At 41.1% G+C, this 16,285-nt stretch overlaps 2 protein-coding genes across 6 annotated transcripts in view; both read right to left on the reverse strand.

Moving 5' to 3' along the window:
- The window catches only part of mettl24 (methyltransferase like 24), a 356,006-nt gene that overhangs the window by 162,113 nt on the left and 177,608 nt on the right, over positions 1–16,285 (reverse strand). The window lies entirely within an intron of this gene.
- Positions 1–16,285, reverse strand: part of wasf1 (WASP family member 1) — a 113,626-nt gene that overhangs the window by 31,788 nt on the left and 65,553 nt on the right. For all 4 annotated transcript variants that reach the window (XM_049589411.1, XM_049589410.1, XM_049589408.1 and 1 more), the window contains exons 4-5: positions 13,588–13,741; positions 3,787–3,904 (exon numbers count right to left, since the gene is read on the reverse strand). In XM_049589411.1, coding sequence (XP_049445368.1) covers positions 3,787–3,904; positions 13,588–13,741 — 272 coding nt within the window. The remainder of the gene's footprint in view (positions 1–3,786; positions 3,905–13,587; positions 13,742–16,285) is intronic.

Below are 16,285 nucleotides of genomic sequence, written 5' to 3' on the forward strand. Positions count from 1 at the left end.
TTATCTTGCTGGAAAAAATGTGTAAGTATCATAAACATTAGTTTGCCACAGAGCTTATTTTCAGCAATACTCCAAAATCCTATGGGAAGATTCCATTGGCTTTTTGACAGGGGAAATAGGGCGACACTAACTTCAACATCACTCTACAAAAAAATGTCATCCCTGGGGCACTTTATATAATGTATAAGCAATAAGAAATATTATAACCTGTGTGCTTTGTTGATGACATTCTTTACAGGCTGCCTATCAACTGTGTTTGAATGGGAATTTCTCCCATTTGTCTGGGACATCGAAATCTTCTAGGACACATGGACCTGCACCAATGGAAACCTTGATATTTTGATATCTAAAAATGTTTCTATTTGTGTTTTAATATTAATTTCAACCATATTACCGAACAACAACTATTAATGTAAAGGTGTCTGGAAAACAGTAAGATGAGTGTGAGAGAAAGAGAGAAGTCAGACTTTAGGGAAGAGAGAAGAAGGGGGGCAGAGCTGGAACATTGTCCGTCACGGAACAAAATGTGTTGGCAGCCAATCTCAGATAGCGTCACGCTGACTGACAGGTGGCACGGCCTGTCAGGTCCCCGACACTGCAGCTGCACGGCAGATCATGGTCGATTTAGATCTGTTTAAGCATTTGTCTGTGCTTTTCCATGCCTGTGTGTGTCTGTGTGTGTGAGTTAGCAAAAGTAAAACTGTCATTAAATAGAAAATATTTAGAAGTTGAGAAGCAGAGAATGATTTAGACGGTACCTGTAATCTTCTGCTGAAATAATACGGTGGAGTACAAAGAGTCTACGTAATACACCGCAGCAAACACACACACTTCATGAACACCGTGACTGAGAGGCACATTGAGGTGACGTGGCAGAACCACTCAACGAGCTAAGTGATGAAGTGTAAATCTATCAATGACTTACAACCTAAATTTCACCTACGTGAGTGTGTGATCATTTTTCCATCCTTCACCCTTTAAATGTCTGATTCTGCATGCTGTCCATAAACACACACGCATCCTCTCCACACTGTATTTACCCTGATCCTCATTCAGACCATTTATCCACCACAATGGTTACGCAAACCAACAAATATGTGTGCATAATTCCTCTAATCCATCCTGCTCTCCCTGTGAATGTCCTCTAGGCCTTTCCATGGGGTCTGTCTAACTGCCAGCGTGGTGAGGAGGGAAATGAACATGGCTTTACAAGCTGAGCCCACCCGGGGCTTTAATTAGAATGAAATCATTGGAATGAGCTTCAGCTACGAGCGGTCATATCAACGTAACCCTCTGAAGCACATAAGGTCTTTGTGCTGCTGTAAATGAGCTTTCACTTTAAAAAAAAAAATCCAGGTTTGTTTATTGCGGCATCATAAAGGTGATGGATGCTAAACCAGAAAACAACCGCAAATAAATATCCTTAATTTTACATCCTCCCAACTGATTCTTGGCTAAACTCGCCCTCTGTCCTCTCCACGCCGTTCCCACAATAATTAAAAACCTCATAACCAGCAAATTATATCGTCTTCATCCGCACAAACTCTCAGCGGAAAATCACTCTCCCTATTCCTCATTGACATGACTGTAATAAGCCGTGATTGACTGTGAGGGGGCAAGATGTGGAGCACGCCCTGCTTCCCACGCTGGGGAAAGCAAGCTGGTGCTGATTAGAGCTCCTGATGCTGAGGGTAGGAAACCCCGCTATTTTGAGGAGGGGGTTAAAGCTCTGCATTTGATGTGGGAAAGGGGCTTGTACAAGAGCTCTTTCATTTAATATTTGTATGTCTGTGTGCTTGAAAATCCAATGTCAAAATTGCATGTGTGTGTGCAGAACTTCCACGTGAGGTTACGTGTGTGCGTCGAGAGGCAGAGAGATGGCACACAGTGCGGGGGCAAGTGAACAGCAGATGCTCCCATTAATTAGATGTAATGATCACACAAGTAATAACTAAGAGGGCTGACTGGAGGAAGAGCTGATTAATCTGAGTGGTGGCTAATTAATGCATTAGACTACATGGTATGAAGCCAGGCCTGTGAATCACACTGTCAGTTTATTCAAGCAGGACACATCGACCTGTATCCGTGGAGACTGCGGGAAGCCTCTTGTTTGCTTCATGTCTTCCTACTCGCTAACCTCAGACCCTTTTTCCACTAAAATGTAGCTTTTAAAACGAAGGAAAACCTGTTGAAAATAGGCGATAAACTGCTTTCTGTTTCAGCTCTGCATCAGATGAGTGTGCCTTTCTGTTTTTATTTCTGGTGTGGTATGTTCAACGTCACCAAAGTGGCTCCTATCTACTTATTCAGTCTCTTTCTCAAACTTGGAGCCAACTAAATTTTGAACAATGTTTGAGTGCTTCTTGGACAAAGATGGACAGTATTTTGTGGCAAACAGGCTAAAAGTAGCGCATCCATTTGTCGTACGTGTCGTTATTTCCATCACTGCCAATCGGAGCCATTTGGAGCTGGGGCCGATTTACACCCATGACGGCTGCAGAGTCATTTGTCCTGACAGTGAATGCCAAATGTAACCTTTTCCATGAGATACAAAAGCCAGATGTTGGTGGGTGTTGAGACCTTTCCCGCTGCACAAAATACCCCACTAACATGACGGAGCACCACAAAATACCAACATGATTTTGAGAGAGAGACTAAGTAAGTAATAGATGTATGAAGAAATAACCAACGTAACATTTTCACTGGCCTCCATGCTGCTTTACATTTTCTTCACTGATTCTTGGTCAAACCTTTCTGAAGGCTTCTGACGGATGTGAAAAACACAAAAAATCGAACCTGTTCCGGAAGTGTCAATGACGAATGAAAGATCAGACGTATTTATTTTTAGACGTGCGACAATCTCGGATGAAAAAATGGACTCAGTGTGCAAAGGCCTTAGCTGTGACAGTAACTGTTTTCTGGCCTATCTTTAGCCCCTTTCCCACTGCACAAAAAACCCACAAACACCTGCTAACATCTGGCTTTTTATGCAATGCGAATGTTTTTTATCAGCATTCACACCCAGGTCAAATGGCTCTGCAATAGTCACGGGTATTTATCGCCTCCAGCTCCGATCAGCATCGATGGGAACATGACACCCAGGTGAATGTGCTAATTTTAGCCCCATAACTGGCAAAATGCAAAGACGCGCCGTCACAAAACACCATCTGTCTTCACCCCAGCAGCACTTAAACATCGATCCTAATTAGTCTGCACCGAGTTTGAAAGACAGACTGTGTAAGAAATTAAAAGAAGTAAAAAGAAGTAACGTTTTCTTGCCTCCTGCTGTCTACTGTTAGCCTGTTCTCTGGTCTGTCCATGGCATCAACGTATGCCTAAACAGGAAGGCATACTCGTCGGCCTGGCAATGGCAAAGGAGTCTATCGCCTGTTTTTAGAGGGTTTACCCATGTTTTAAAAGCTTGCTTACAAGCTGGGTATGATACGTCAAACTTGAGACACCAGACCAAAAGAAAAAAGGCATTCTTGTCTACTCCACAGACTGGCAATAGGAAAGGAGTCTATCATCCATTTTAACAGGTTTTCCCGCCTTAAAAAAACCCCTGCATACACGCATACTTTTGGTGAAAAGGGGTATTAGTAGGTTTTTTGGTCCAGTGGGGAAATGGCGTCAGTGTTCATACATTCACAGCCCACTGCTCATCAACACCTTGATCTATCTCAGCAACCAAAGAATCCAACAGGCCTGACTCGCTGCATGAAGAGAAGGTATTATGTGTACTGTGTGCACTGACAGGACTCTGTGCGTGTGATTGTTCCGACATACCTTCTGTTTCCGCCTCTCCTTCCTCTTGTCCTCTGTGTCCTGCAGCATCTTCTCCCTCCACAGGTCGAAGAAGTAGGATGGATTGGTGTAGAACTTCAGACCCTCTTTTCCATCATCCCTGCAGAGGGACAAAACAAGACAATGAAATATTGTTAGATTTTGGTTGGCATGCCGAAGAATATCTGCTGTCATAAATGATAAACTGGATATGTTTACTGGAGAAAACAAGACATTTGAAGATAACTTTCTGACATTTTATGGACAAAATGATTCATCCATAGCTGAGAAAATAATAGGCACATTCAGTGTTCATTTTGTCAATGAAAATTTTGACACATAGTTCCCGCACATTTTCATGGACAAAATTCCAAAACCTTTCCAAGACTTTTTTTTGCCACACATTTTCCAAAAATATCAGATTCAAACTCTATTCAACATTATTTAAGCTAGCCAGCATGCATGAAGAAAGAGAGGAGGAAACACAGGGAGAAAATGAGGAAACATAAGCGATGGTCAACAAAATGTCACTCATCGACAGATATTAGGGCGACGTTACTTTAACGGCTATAGAAAATAAATTTGCCATTATGCTACACTACATGGAAAGTTATCCATGGAAGATTACTGCAACAATGTCGTTCCACACAAAACAGTAGCCACCTCAGAGCATTGGTTGTTTTCCTATTGGGTAGTTATTTAAGATGACTTTCTGTCATTTATCAGAAGACTGAGGAAGAGCTGTAGGCCTGAAACATCATTCTGTATTAAAATCTTTCTTGACAGGAGCTACTTAGTGTGCGGACTTATTTGTTTTCTACTTTGCTAGATGTTTCTTTGGTCCAGTACCCTCTCCATTGGACGTTGGGATGTGCATGTCTTTGTACTGTTTCTGTTTTCCTATTTAACCAGTCACGTTAGCATTAGCTTGCCTCGCTCCAATAACATATTGTTGAATGGATCAGTGAGTAGGTGGCCGTATTTAAATGAACTCCCTTGTTATAACAAGGCAGCATAAAGTAACGTGATGCTTCATTTCAGTATTAGTTTTAGCTCCATGTATAGTGAGTGATGTTTCCCAGCTAATGCTTGGGATTAATTTAATTAAACTTCATTTTAGAAACTCCTGATTTAATAAATCAGATTTCTACTGAGTGAAGGAGGACATTGAATTTAGCAGAAGACCTCAGTAATAATATGTTATTAAAAATACTGTAAGTCAGTGACATTCTCAGTCTAGATGACTTAACACATAATTCAAGGTAATCATATCACTAATTGGAATTTTTACAGCCAGGAGAAGTATCCTTTGGCATTTTCTGTTTATTTCTTCTTCAAATCTTAGTCTATCCTTGATCTTATTTTATCCTGAAATTTACTTGTGCTTTTATTTCTGAGCTGACCCCTTCTCTCACACTAATACATTTCATCGAACCACTGAACCTGTGTTAACCTTCATATGACCAATAAAGGAAAACTGAAACTCAAAACTGAAATTTATGATACTGTCTGAGAAAATTATGACTAAAACATTAACTAAAATTAAAAGGTAAACAGACTAAAATCTAACACTGGACCCTACATGATACACACTTTTAATTCAGCTTTATACCTTTTCTGTAAAACATTTTATAATATCTGACTTTTCCATTTGAAAGAGCAATGCAGCATCTTTTTGCACTTTTTTTTTTTACACTGCAAATCACAAGTAGGGCTGCAACTAACCATTAATGTCAGTATTGATTCAATAAGCCAATTATATTCTTAATTACTTATAATGGTGAAAAATGTTCATCACGGGTACCCATAGTTCAGGGTGACCTATTCAGATGTCTTGTTTTATTTGACCAACGGTCCAAACCCCCAAAAATATTCATTTTACTATAATGTAAGACTGATAAAAGCAGCACATTATTACATTTGAGAAGCTGGAGCCAGGAAATGTTTGGCTTTTTTTGCTTGAAAAACGACTTGAACAATTATTTTATCATCATAATAGTTGCTGAATAATTTTCTGTTGATGGACTAATCAATTAACCAGCTAATGGTTTCAGCTCTACATAAAGGATAGGCTGACAAGGGCGGAGGGGAGAACAAAATTACACTGCTACAAATGGGTCTTTTAGCTCTTAAAATGCAGGAGGCAGCTGCAACAGAGTTTGGACAACCCTGAAAAATGGAGAGTGGGGAAAAGGTTCGATAATAATCATTTTTCTTTTCCCGAGTCCTGCCCTTGCCTGTCTCAGCCTTCTTTTCTTCAAGAAATCATATCTGTTTACTATTTTCCATGAATAATAGCTAATGCCCTGCGTTATCATTTATTCCCTCTCAACTCTGCCCCGCTCTCGACAGAAGCCTTTGTGGTTGGTGGTCACTGGGGAGAACAGTGCCGTGATGATAGGGAGGGAAATGGAAAAGGACTTCTGACAGACACAGGTAGTTATCACATCAAAAGGTCCCTCTTGACACGAAAATTATCATACACGAACGCCTACACACGCCGTCCCGAAATGTCATTTCATATCAATAACAGGGATAAGTCTGGTTAATTGCCCCGCTGATGTCTTTCTTGGCCGTTTCCAAATGTCTTTCTTTCCATGTTTATTATTTACAACAGATCAGTTTCAGTATGTGAAGCCTTGTGCAGCCTTGAGAACATCTTCAATTACAAACAAGGTTAAATTCTTGTTTCCTTACATTGTGAATAAAGCTGGACAAAATCGGTGGCAGCCAACATTAAACATTCAGCCTTGCAAACTCCACTCAGTATTAATATATGTTTCAGCAAACCACAATTCAAATAAAACATGACACACATATGTCGTGGATTTGTTGCGACAACCATTGCTGGAAATGTCCTGAAATGTATTGTTAAAAGAAAAAAAAGAACAACTTGGTTGATACAAACACAGCAGGAAATGCCCAAACCTCTTGTTAAAGAGACCTGGGTTGGTCGCTACAATGACGGCTGCAAATGTCCAGACCTCTAATTAAAGAAATGCCCAATCTGGTAGCTACAAACATGGCTGGAAATGTCCTGACCTCTCGTTAAAAAAGACCTGGGTTGGTCGCTACAATGATGGCTGGAAATGTCCAGACCTCTAATTAAAGAAATGCCCAATCTGGTCGCTACAAACACGGCTGGAAATGTCCTGACCTCTCGTTAAAAAAGATCTGGTTTGGTTGCTACAATGACGGCTGGAAATGTCCAGACCTCTGATTAAAGAAATACCCAATTTGGTCATTACAAACATGGCTGGACACCAAAGCAAATGCCCCGGCCTCCCCTTTTCAAAAGACCTAGTTTGGTTGCTGTAAACACGGCAGGAAATGCCCCAAACTCTTGTTAAAAAAAATATGTTAGATTTGTACTTTTAATATGTAGTGAATGTGTTTAGACACAAAAATCACTTGCTTTTGGTTTGGAAAAATACCAATGGTCTGTCTTTGTATACTAAACTTGATTGCTCCAAACATGGCTTGAAATGTCCCTACCTCTCATTAAAAAAGACTCAGTTTGGTTGCTACAAATATGCTTGCAATGTCTTGACCTCTCACTGAAAAAGACCCAGTTTGAAATTACCACGACCATTTCATTTTCAAAAGACCTGGTTTGGGCAGTACAAACACAGCTGGAAATGCCCAGACCTCTTATTAAAAGAAATCCAGTGTGGTTGCTACCGATACAGCTGGAAATGTCCCGAACTCTTGTTAAAAAAAAGACCCAGTTTGGTTGCTACAAACATGGCTGAAAATGCCCCTGCCTCTCGTTTAAAAAGACCATTTTGGTTGCTTCAGATATGACTGGCAATATCCTGACCTCTCATTAAAAAAAGACCTGGTTTGGTCGCTACAAACATGGCTGGAAATGCCCCATCCTCTTGTTAAAAAAGGACCCAGTTTGGTCGCTACAGACACATTTGAAATTTCCATGACCTCTCATTTAAAAAGATCTTGTTTTGTCCCTACAAACACAGCTGGAAATGTTCCGAACTCTTGTTAAAAGACAACCAGTGTGGTTGCTACAAACATGGCTAGAAATGCCCCAACCTCTTCTCAAACAAAGACCAGGTTTGGTCATTACAAACGTGGTTGAAATTGCCACAACCTTTCATTTAAGGAGACCAGGTTTGGTCGCTACAAACATGCCCCGACCTCTTGTAAAAGAACCTCTGATTTTGTTGGTCTCAAACAGCGGTGTGTTGCTGTCTGCAGCTTGGTTTATGTTATAAACAAAACATGCAGACATAACATATCTGTGGTTTGAAGAAATATACAATGCCAACATTTTATCTGGCAACTGGGCTGCTTTGGCATCTCAAACTATCACAGGAAAGTTAAATATAGTTTCTGGTTCATCCGGTTAAAACACAGGTTAAGTTCTTTAATTACTGAAAAGGTTTTAGGTCCAATGGGAAATTGTTGTTTTGTTTTTTTTGTTTTTTTTTTCTCTCGGTGGAAACACCAAATGGAGCTGCAAAGTGAGAGGAGCTATTTCTGGCACCCCGCAGTCTACGTATGACCTAATTAACATCAATACCAGGTGTTCTCCTGCAGAGAGCAAACAATATTGATCCAAATCACCGCTCTCATTTATTTCTGCAAACGAGCACAGATACATTCTGACATGTGATGCAAATAAACCCGGTAACTCATCTGTCAGTCAAAAATATTTCTGTACAGGACTGACGGGCACATATAAGGGCATTTCAGGTTTCCTTTGACACTGAAAATAAGAAATATTGGAATTTGAACTTGGCTGCCTTCACCAAGTGTTGGCCATGCTTTGGGAGGCAATTATTTGATGATGACACCGATAAGAGCAAGAACACAGAACATGAAAAGGAAAAGGCTTCAAAAGGCGAGAGTGGAAAGTTTAATGATATGCAACACAACAAAGGGAAGAAAACAGAATTCAACAATGGGATAAGGCAAGGTTGGAGAGAGAGCTACTGTAGTGTGAGAGCACTGTGGGTCGTATTTGGGTGTTTGTGTAAATCATTATGCATGGTTTTCACTCTGTGTATATTTGAGGCGCGTGTTTGTGTGTGTTTTTGCTACTTATGTGTACGAAAGGGAGATGGAAGGAGGGAGAGAGCAGAGCAGCTGTGTTCAGGGTGGATCTGAGAAATAACAGCCTGGGTAGGCGTCCCGGGGATTGTCCTGGTGTGATGTGTGCAGAGGAGAGGAGAGGATGGGAAAGAAAAGGAGAAGTGGTGCTCTAACTAACTATACAATGACAATAATAATAATAATGATTTTTTTTTTCACTTTTTCAACTTTGTATTGCAACTATGAGTTATCTGTACTGTAGCTTGCAAAGGTATGCCTTCCAAGTAGCTTCACCAATACTATTAATTAGAGCTATGTCAGTTATCAACTAATTGTTATAGCTCAAATTAATTGGATTGGGGAAGCTACTTGGAAGGTATAGCTTTGCAAGCTACAGATAACTCCACACTGACAGAAGCTGAACCACAGCAAATCTATCTTAATGAGAATTCTAGTTTAGTTAACTTAAGAGCTCAATTTTAATAATCAAGTGATTGTTTAAATCAGTCATTCTCAATCTTTTTACACCCCATACCACCTTAAAAAATATTAGGCTCTTCAAGAACCATCACTATGACCAACGTTCAAATACGGTATCATAGGTCTACACTACTCAGCTACTGACAGTTTACATAAGAGACAGGTTTTTTCCTAATCAGAAGATAAGTGATGCACGATAATATGGGCACGTCATCAGTAGCAGCCAATATTGGCTCTAAAATGAATCGGCCAACATGCTTTTTCTTAGTTTGCACAATGAATGAATATTTCATACATTGAAGAGTATTGTATTTCATGTGTCCATCTGCTGGTGAGCTATCACGATAAGAGTATTAATGCGTAATATGATGTTTATTCCACTTCAGAAGAGACTTGATGATCACTAAAATTAGATGGGATGGGGAAAAAAGTGGATGTATCAAAATCGGTATTTGTTTTATATCGATATATTGGGTAATGAAAAAAATCCAATATCATGCACTCCTACAGAAGATTATTTATTGATAACTGTTGTCAGCCACGCTGTACAAAGGAGTTGCACTAACACAAGGACTTAAACTCTTCTACGCAGCTCACACACTGCAAGCGCCAGCTCTTTATCAGGTGTTGAGAAGACTTAACTGGCACTGCTTAATAAGTACCAGCTATCACTTGTGCTCTGTTATTTCTTGTCCACTTCAGTTTCAACAGGGTGGCTTGCAATATTCTCCTCCTGGTCTGCACTTCTCTAGTTCCTGTTTGGAGCTACAATTGCGATGTTTTTTAAATTTGTTTTACCTCCGCTTACTGTCTTGCCATCAACTTTTAGCTTGTATTGGATGTATGTATGTGCTACATTAATTAACGTGACAAGCAGCAGTAGCTCAGTCCATAGGGACTTGGATTGGGAACCGGAGGGTCGCCTGTTCAAGTCCCCATCCGGACCAAAATACGGAGCGTGGACTGGTAGCTGGAGAGGTGTCAGTTCACCTCCTGGGCACTGCCGAGGTGCCCCTGAGCAAGGCACAGAATGCCCCAACTGCTCGGAGCGCCTGTCATGGGCAGCCCCACTCTGACGTCTCTCCACTTAGTGCATGTATAGGTCCAGTTTGTGCATCTGTGTGTTCAGACCTGTGTGTAATTGACAACAGAGTGAAAAATTGAATTTCCCCTCGGGGATTAATAAAGTATATAAAATTAAATTTAAAATAAAAATTAAATGTAGCAGACTGATATTGAAATCAAAATATTACAAGAAAGGCAAAACTTATTCAAAATTACAATTTCAGGGATTTTAAATACTTTAATTCTAAATGTTGTAGTATTTTATAGTATTGTATCTTTTAAATTTTAAAAGTTATTTCATAGATTCCACCGTGTATCACTAGAGGGCACTCCTGTACCATCAGTGGTGCATGAACCACACTTAAAGCAAAAATGGTTCAAGTTTCTTAAATGTGATGACTTCCTGCTTTTCTGTCTTGTATGAAAATTTAAGGGTCCTCCACGTTTTTGCGACGCTAATGTAGTTAGCAGCCCCTCCACAACTAGCCAAACATCATCAGAAAAACACAAATTTTTAACGTGAAACTGCTTATTTCAGTGTTTGTACTGGTTTAAGCCACTAAGGGCCGAATTCACAAAAGGATTGTGTGGCTTTTGCGGCCGCTAAACCGGTAAAAATGGAGCAAACAGATACTGTCTACTTCACAAAGCACGCGCAGAGGGTGAAATGCTCCACTACCTGCGCTGCCAAGCAGATTGTGTCTTGGTGCTCCGGTGATATTTGCACGTATTTAAATGAGGTAATATGCATATAATTGGCGCAAAAATTGCCCCTTTCTATGCAAATGAGCCTCATTGATAAACAACGTCTAATTCACTAACACCAGCACTAATAGCCACATGCAGTTTGAGTCAAGTAAATAACATCTTTAGAAAGCTGGTGCAAACTGGGCACTCCTCTGTGGAAGCCTCTCACCCAGACTTTCCAGTGATCGTGGCAGCAGTGATCGTCTGTTAAATCAGTCTGTAAATAATATTTTGACATTATTACTTTAATGATACTGATGCGTTGAACAGGTGACAGTCTGCGGTCGTTCTCAAAACGCACTTCTGTCACGCACTTCAAAAGCAACTTTCAATAATTTATTTTACGAAACGGGGGAAACAAACGTGAACAAAAACGGTTCCATCATTCATATTAAATTCAAAAGATAACGAAAAAACAGCTACAAGTGAGAGGGAACAGTGATAAAGTGGTCAAACTTGGTCAAATCCACAGCCTCAACCCATCCGACACTGTTAGACTGACTCACCAGCAGACATCACTACATGAGGGTATACAGTATTCAGTACTTTGCCAAACAAAGTTCTGCCACAGTGTTCTTGGCGCAAAGCCAGCATTTATACTTTGCCATGTGTGGCTTATTGCAATCAGGGGCAAATCAAGGGCAAACTGCACTCAGCTGCCAAACTTTGTGTGCGTATTTGCGCTGGTATATCATTAGTGCAATATCCTTTGTGAATAGGACATTAAAACGGAGCAAACTGCGGGTGCAAGTGAAGTGCAATTCAAGGTGCTATCAGCGGCCGCAGTTCATTCTTTGTGAATTCGGCCCAGAGTCTGTTTGCTTTGGAGAGGAAGAGACCTCTGCAGATAATCAGCTTCCAGTAAAAACCTCACAAACATTTTACCAGTTTTAATCCCCTTATCTAATTCAGCTCCTGATTAAAACCTTCTGAACACTGAACACTGGCGGAATCCTAACCGGGAGCACACACTTGGCAATCTGCAACCCTCACTGCTAGATGCCACTGAATCCTACACACTGTTCCTTTAAGAGAGAATGGATATTCCAGATTAGAATTTGAGGGCATCACCTTTTTATAAGCTAAATGATTAACCAATTAACACAATGACCCTCAGGTTAATTGATACTGAAAATAATAGCTAGTAACAGCCCTATATTAATACACATACACACACTATATCCTTCTCATGGACACAGCAGTGGAGCAGCTGTCCTCTTTAATAGATAATCCACTGTACTGCACCATGCGCACAGGGGTGCTCTATCAGTTGTTGTTCAAGGAGAGGTGAGGGCAATTCCAACCAGCCTGGGAACTGACCTTAAGGCTTACATAGTACATGTTTTTATGTCTAGTTCAACTCACCATTAATCCTTGTCTGAATAAAACCTGACGTGTAGCCTTCAGCCGGCACAAAACAAGACATATAAAGTAAGATGGGGATATAATGTCAGCAAGGCAGACGCCCACACCTGCCTTTCACTTGGCCATGTCAAGGCCTAGACGTTAAAAACACACCCACGACAGATTTAAATACCACAGCCTACACCTGTCTTCCTGCAGTGCATGTGTACGTGTCTTCACACACAGAGAAAAATAAAAAGATTGTGTTTGGCCTGTAACGTTCTCCGACTGGCTCGGTCAGGGTGACAGTATTACGCAGAGACGGGTCATGTAAGATGCCTGAGGAGAGAAAACGGAGTGAAAGGGGAAAATAAAAAAAGGAGTGAGAAAGCGGCTGGCTGAGAATGCCGAAGAATAAAAGGGAGGGAGTGCTGGCCAGCAGAGCTTTTTATGGATTATTCATCTTCAGATGACTTTCTCTATACTCTGCTCGACTGGCTCAACACTCAAGAGCCAAGAGAGATGCCTGGAGTGAAAGAGTCACAAGCCTGCCAATAAGAATATACCAACCAAGATGCACAAGCCTTCCAGTACATGCAGAATTAAACTTTGTATCTATTAGCAGTTGTGGCCAAGCTCAGGGTGTCTTCTCTCTGTGTGGTGCATCATTGTGAGCATTACCATTAATAAAAGCTTTTGTAGAGACAGGGAGAAATATAATACAAAAGAATGAGTCAAATAACAGCCAACATTCAAGGCCATTTAGGTGCTTTTGTGTTAACACAGTGAAGTGCAATCAGTCTGTCTTTACGCCTGTCAATAAAACACAAATGTATTAATATTTCCCACACTGAGGAGAGCTGAAATGGACAAATACATGAAAGGCTGATGAAGTTAGCGCCGTGCTGGGCTCCGAGAAAGGGCTGCAATTAAACCTTCCAGTTGAGGATAAAATAAGATTTATCTTTAAGAATGGAACAATGGCAGTCCGCCATCATGTTCTATTGTTGTATGATTGTTTCACTTGCAAAAAGTGGTTTTAAAATGCACATTGTCATTAACTTTTAGCATGGAGAACACTTTTAGTAAAGTAAATGAAACAGGCTGGAGTCAGACCTGTAGGGCGTGAGGATGTTGAGGGGTGGCGGTTGCTCGCATGTCTGGAAGGTCTCCTGCAGTGGGACGGGCAGCGACTTGCGGTCAAACAGCTGCTGGTCCTGAATGGTTGAACTCCTGAAAGCCTTCCTCATGGTAATGTCCTGAAGAGACACTGCAGAGGGGGAGGAAGGATGGAGAATAAAGGAAAGAGAGATGGAGAGAGGAGAAGAAGAGTTATTAGAACAGGATCTTTAAGAATACAATGTACAAGAATACATGTACCTTTGCTAACCAACAGATTCTCTGGGCTGTACTTGAATTGTGGGGCGTAGGCGATTTAGGGTGTGTCCAACTCCACTTTTGCTCGTCAAACAACGCACAATCTGAATACAAAGTAAGAAGCAAGAGGCACCTGACAAATTACTATTTGACATCAACTTACAATCAATGTTACGGAGCCAGAAACCACTAATCATCCTCCCTTGAGCTAAAGCTATATTTTTGTCCTAATTGGCTAATTTCTGTTCCCTTCAAAGCAAATCCACAGATGACGTCTAAGCTAAGCTAAACTAAGATAAACTAAGGGTGCTTTCAGACCTAGAGTTGTCTTGCTTTGGTCTGAATCAGGGACTAACTTTGTTACAAAGCTGCATAATTGCCTAGAGTTGGTTCATGTTCTCACGGCAGCATTTACAAGAGGACCAGATCAAATGCCTTGTGTGAGAAAGCTGCTCTTGATTGGTCAGAATTTCCATGTGGGAAAAATCCAGGAAGTAAACAAAACGTTGAAGAAGAGTACACTTGCAAGATAAATGTGACACTTTCTAATGTCACAATGGAGGGACAACTACGCAGGTTGATTTTAGCGCTGGTCATCGTGGACTATATTGCTGTCATTATTCATTTTAGTCAAACCACACAGTTTGAAAACGAGGCACGGCTCCAACTAGAAAACAATGTTTTGATGCAGTGGATGTGCTGAATGTGCATATTAAGGCAGTACAGGAGGAGGTGCACATTAATAATCCTCCAGGACTGTAACATGCTCATGTTTAACCCAAACAATGTGTCATGTGACTGCAGTTGGTTCAGATCGAGGTCGGAACATGTTCTCACCACAAATTTGTTTGTAACCGGACCACCTCTTGAAGAAGGTCTCGGTCCGGTTGTTTTGGTGCACACCTGAGTGCAATTCCTGTGTTCACACCTGCCCAAACGAATCGCACGTAGGGGGCAAACCAACTTGAGTTCAACTGAACCAAACCAAACATGGCAAGCTAAGCTACGCTGGGCTCAGTTTGTTTGTTATCAGCTGTGGGGTTACTTGCCCTCCTTTCATACAGGACAATTTTGGAGGTCAAATGAATAAGAGAGGAAAATCAATGCTGCAAAACTGAAGCTTTCAGAAAAACAGGTTGGAGAAATTGCTAAGGGGAAGAGGAAACACAACCACACTTGTGCTAACCCTCAATCTACTCAGGCCAAGTAGAAAACAGCAAGTCTTGGAAAGGAATCCAGAGCGTTGCAACCAGGTCTGAATTATACATGAGGGAATGACAAATGGATACACTTTACTGCTGCCCAGAGGAAGACTGAAAAAGCCATGTGGCATATAGAAAAAGTATTGTTCCAGTCCTCTGTTATTAGCCTCTGTACTGTACCACACACATACACAACAAAGGAACACCACAGAATCAAATACAGAACGAAAACCCAGCACAGAAAGTCGATGTCTTAAAACCAAACAAGTAGAACAGCTGAGTTATCAAGACTGTTATTGAATGCTTCTCTTAATAAAATGAGACAAATAAAGTCGTTTTATTGTACAAAAGACAAAGCACCCCAATCTGATCTTTCTCATTGCAGCAGTACAGCTGGGTAATGACTTCCACAGCCTCTCAGTGTAGTGAAGGGCCAGCCACCTGAGGCACTGAAGTATCATTATTAACAAACACTATCAGCGAGCCAAGGTTTGGTAAGTAACACTCTGGGAGAGAGGAAGGAGGCCGGAGAATGCAAGAGGGAGATAATAAAACTGCGAGGATGCAACAGAGGCGGGCTGATGGAAACACGGGACAGACAGAGACAGAGTGAAGAGGCATTAACAGTAAAACAAAGAGCAGGAGCTGACATACAGGAAACATTCGCATGAAATACAGACGAGTAAATGGCGAGGAGAGGGAGGGAACTGAAGAGCGGAGGGAGAGACAGATGGAGAGACGATAAAACTAACACGGACACATGCAAATAAAGAGGAAGGAGTGGTGCAGAGGAGAGCGGGAAAGACAGCAACAACACATAAAAACACAAAGTTTTACTTCTCTGAGAAAAACAGAATGATGAGCGAGGTGTCCCAGGAGAGACGTGCAGTAACCGGAGAAGAGCCAGAGGGTGGTTTTAGTTTCGTATGACAACACGGGGGAGAAACTGCAGCCGCCATTTAAACAGCAAACACACAAACACATACTGTATACAGAGGTCGCATTAACCGAATATTTTCCATCATTGATTTGATTGATTTTTTTTTTTACAATGATTGAAAAATCTGAAGGCCATCCTCCATCTTAACAGATTAGAACACTGAAAGTGCTCTACCATAACTTAAGTAATTTTCCACACCCCTGTCAAGTTGGTGGTGTGTGCATATTAATCAGCTATTGTCTAGGTTGGTCTCTGATCTCACGCACATGACCTTGTTGTCTACCTGACTTTAGCC

Source organism: Epinephelus fuscoguttatus, linkage group LG11, assembly GCF_011397635.1.
Source record: "Epinephelus fuscoguttatus linkage group LG11, E.fuscoguttatus.final_Chr_v1".
Lineage (NCBI taxonomy): Eukaryota > Metazoa > Chordata > Actinopteri > Perciformes > Serranidae > Epinephelus > Epinephelus fuscoguttatus.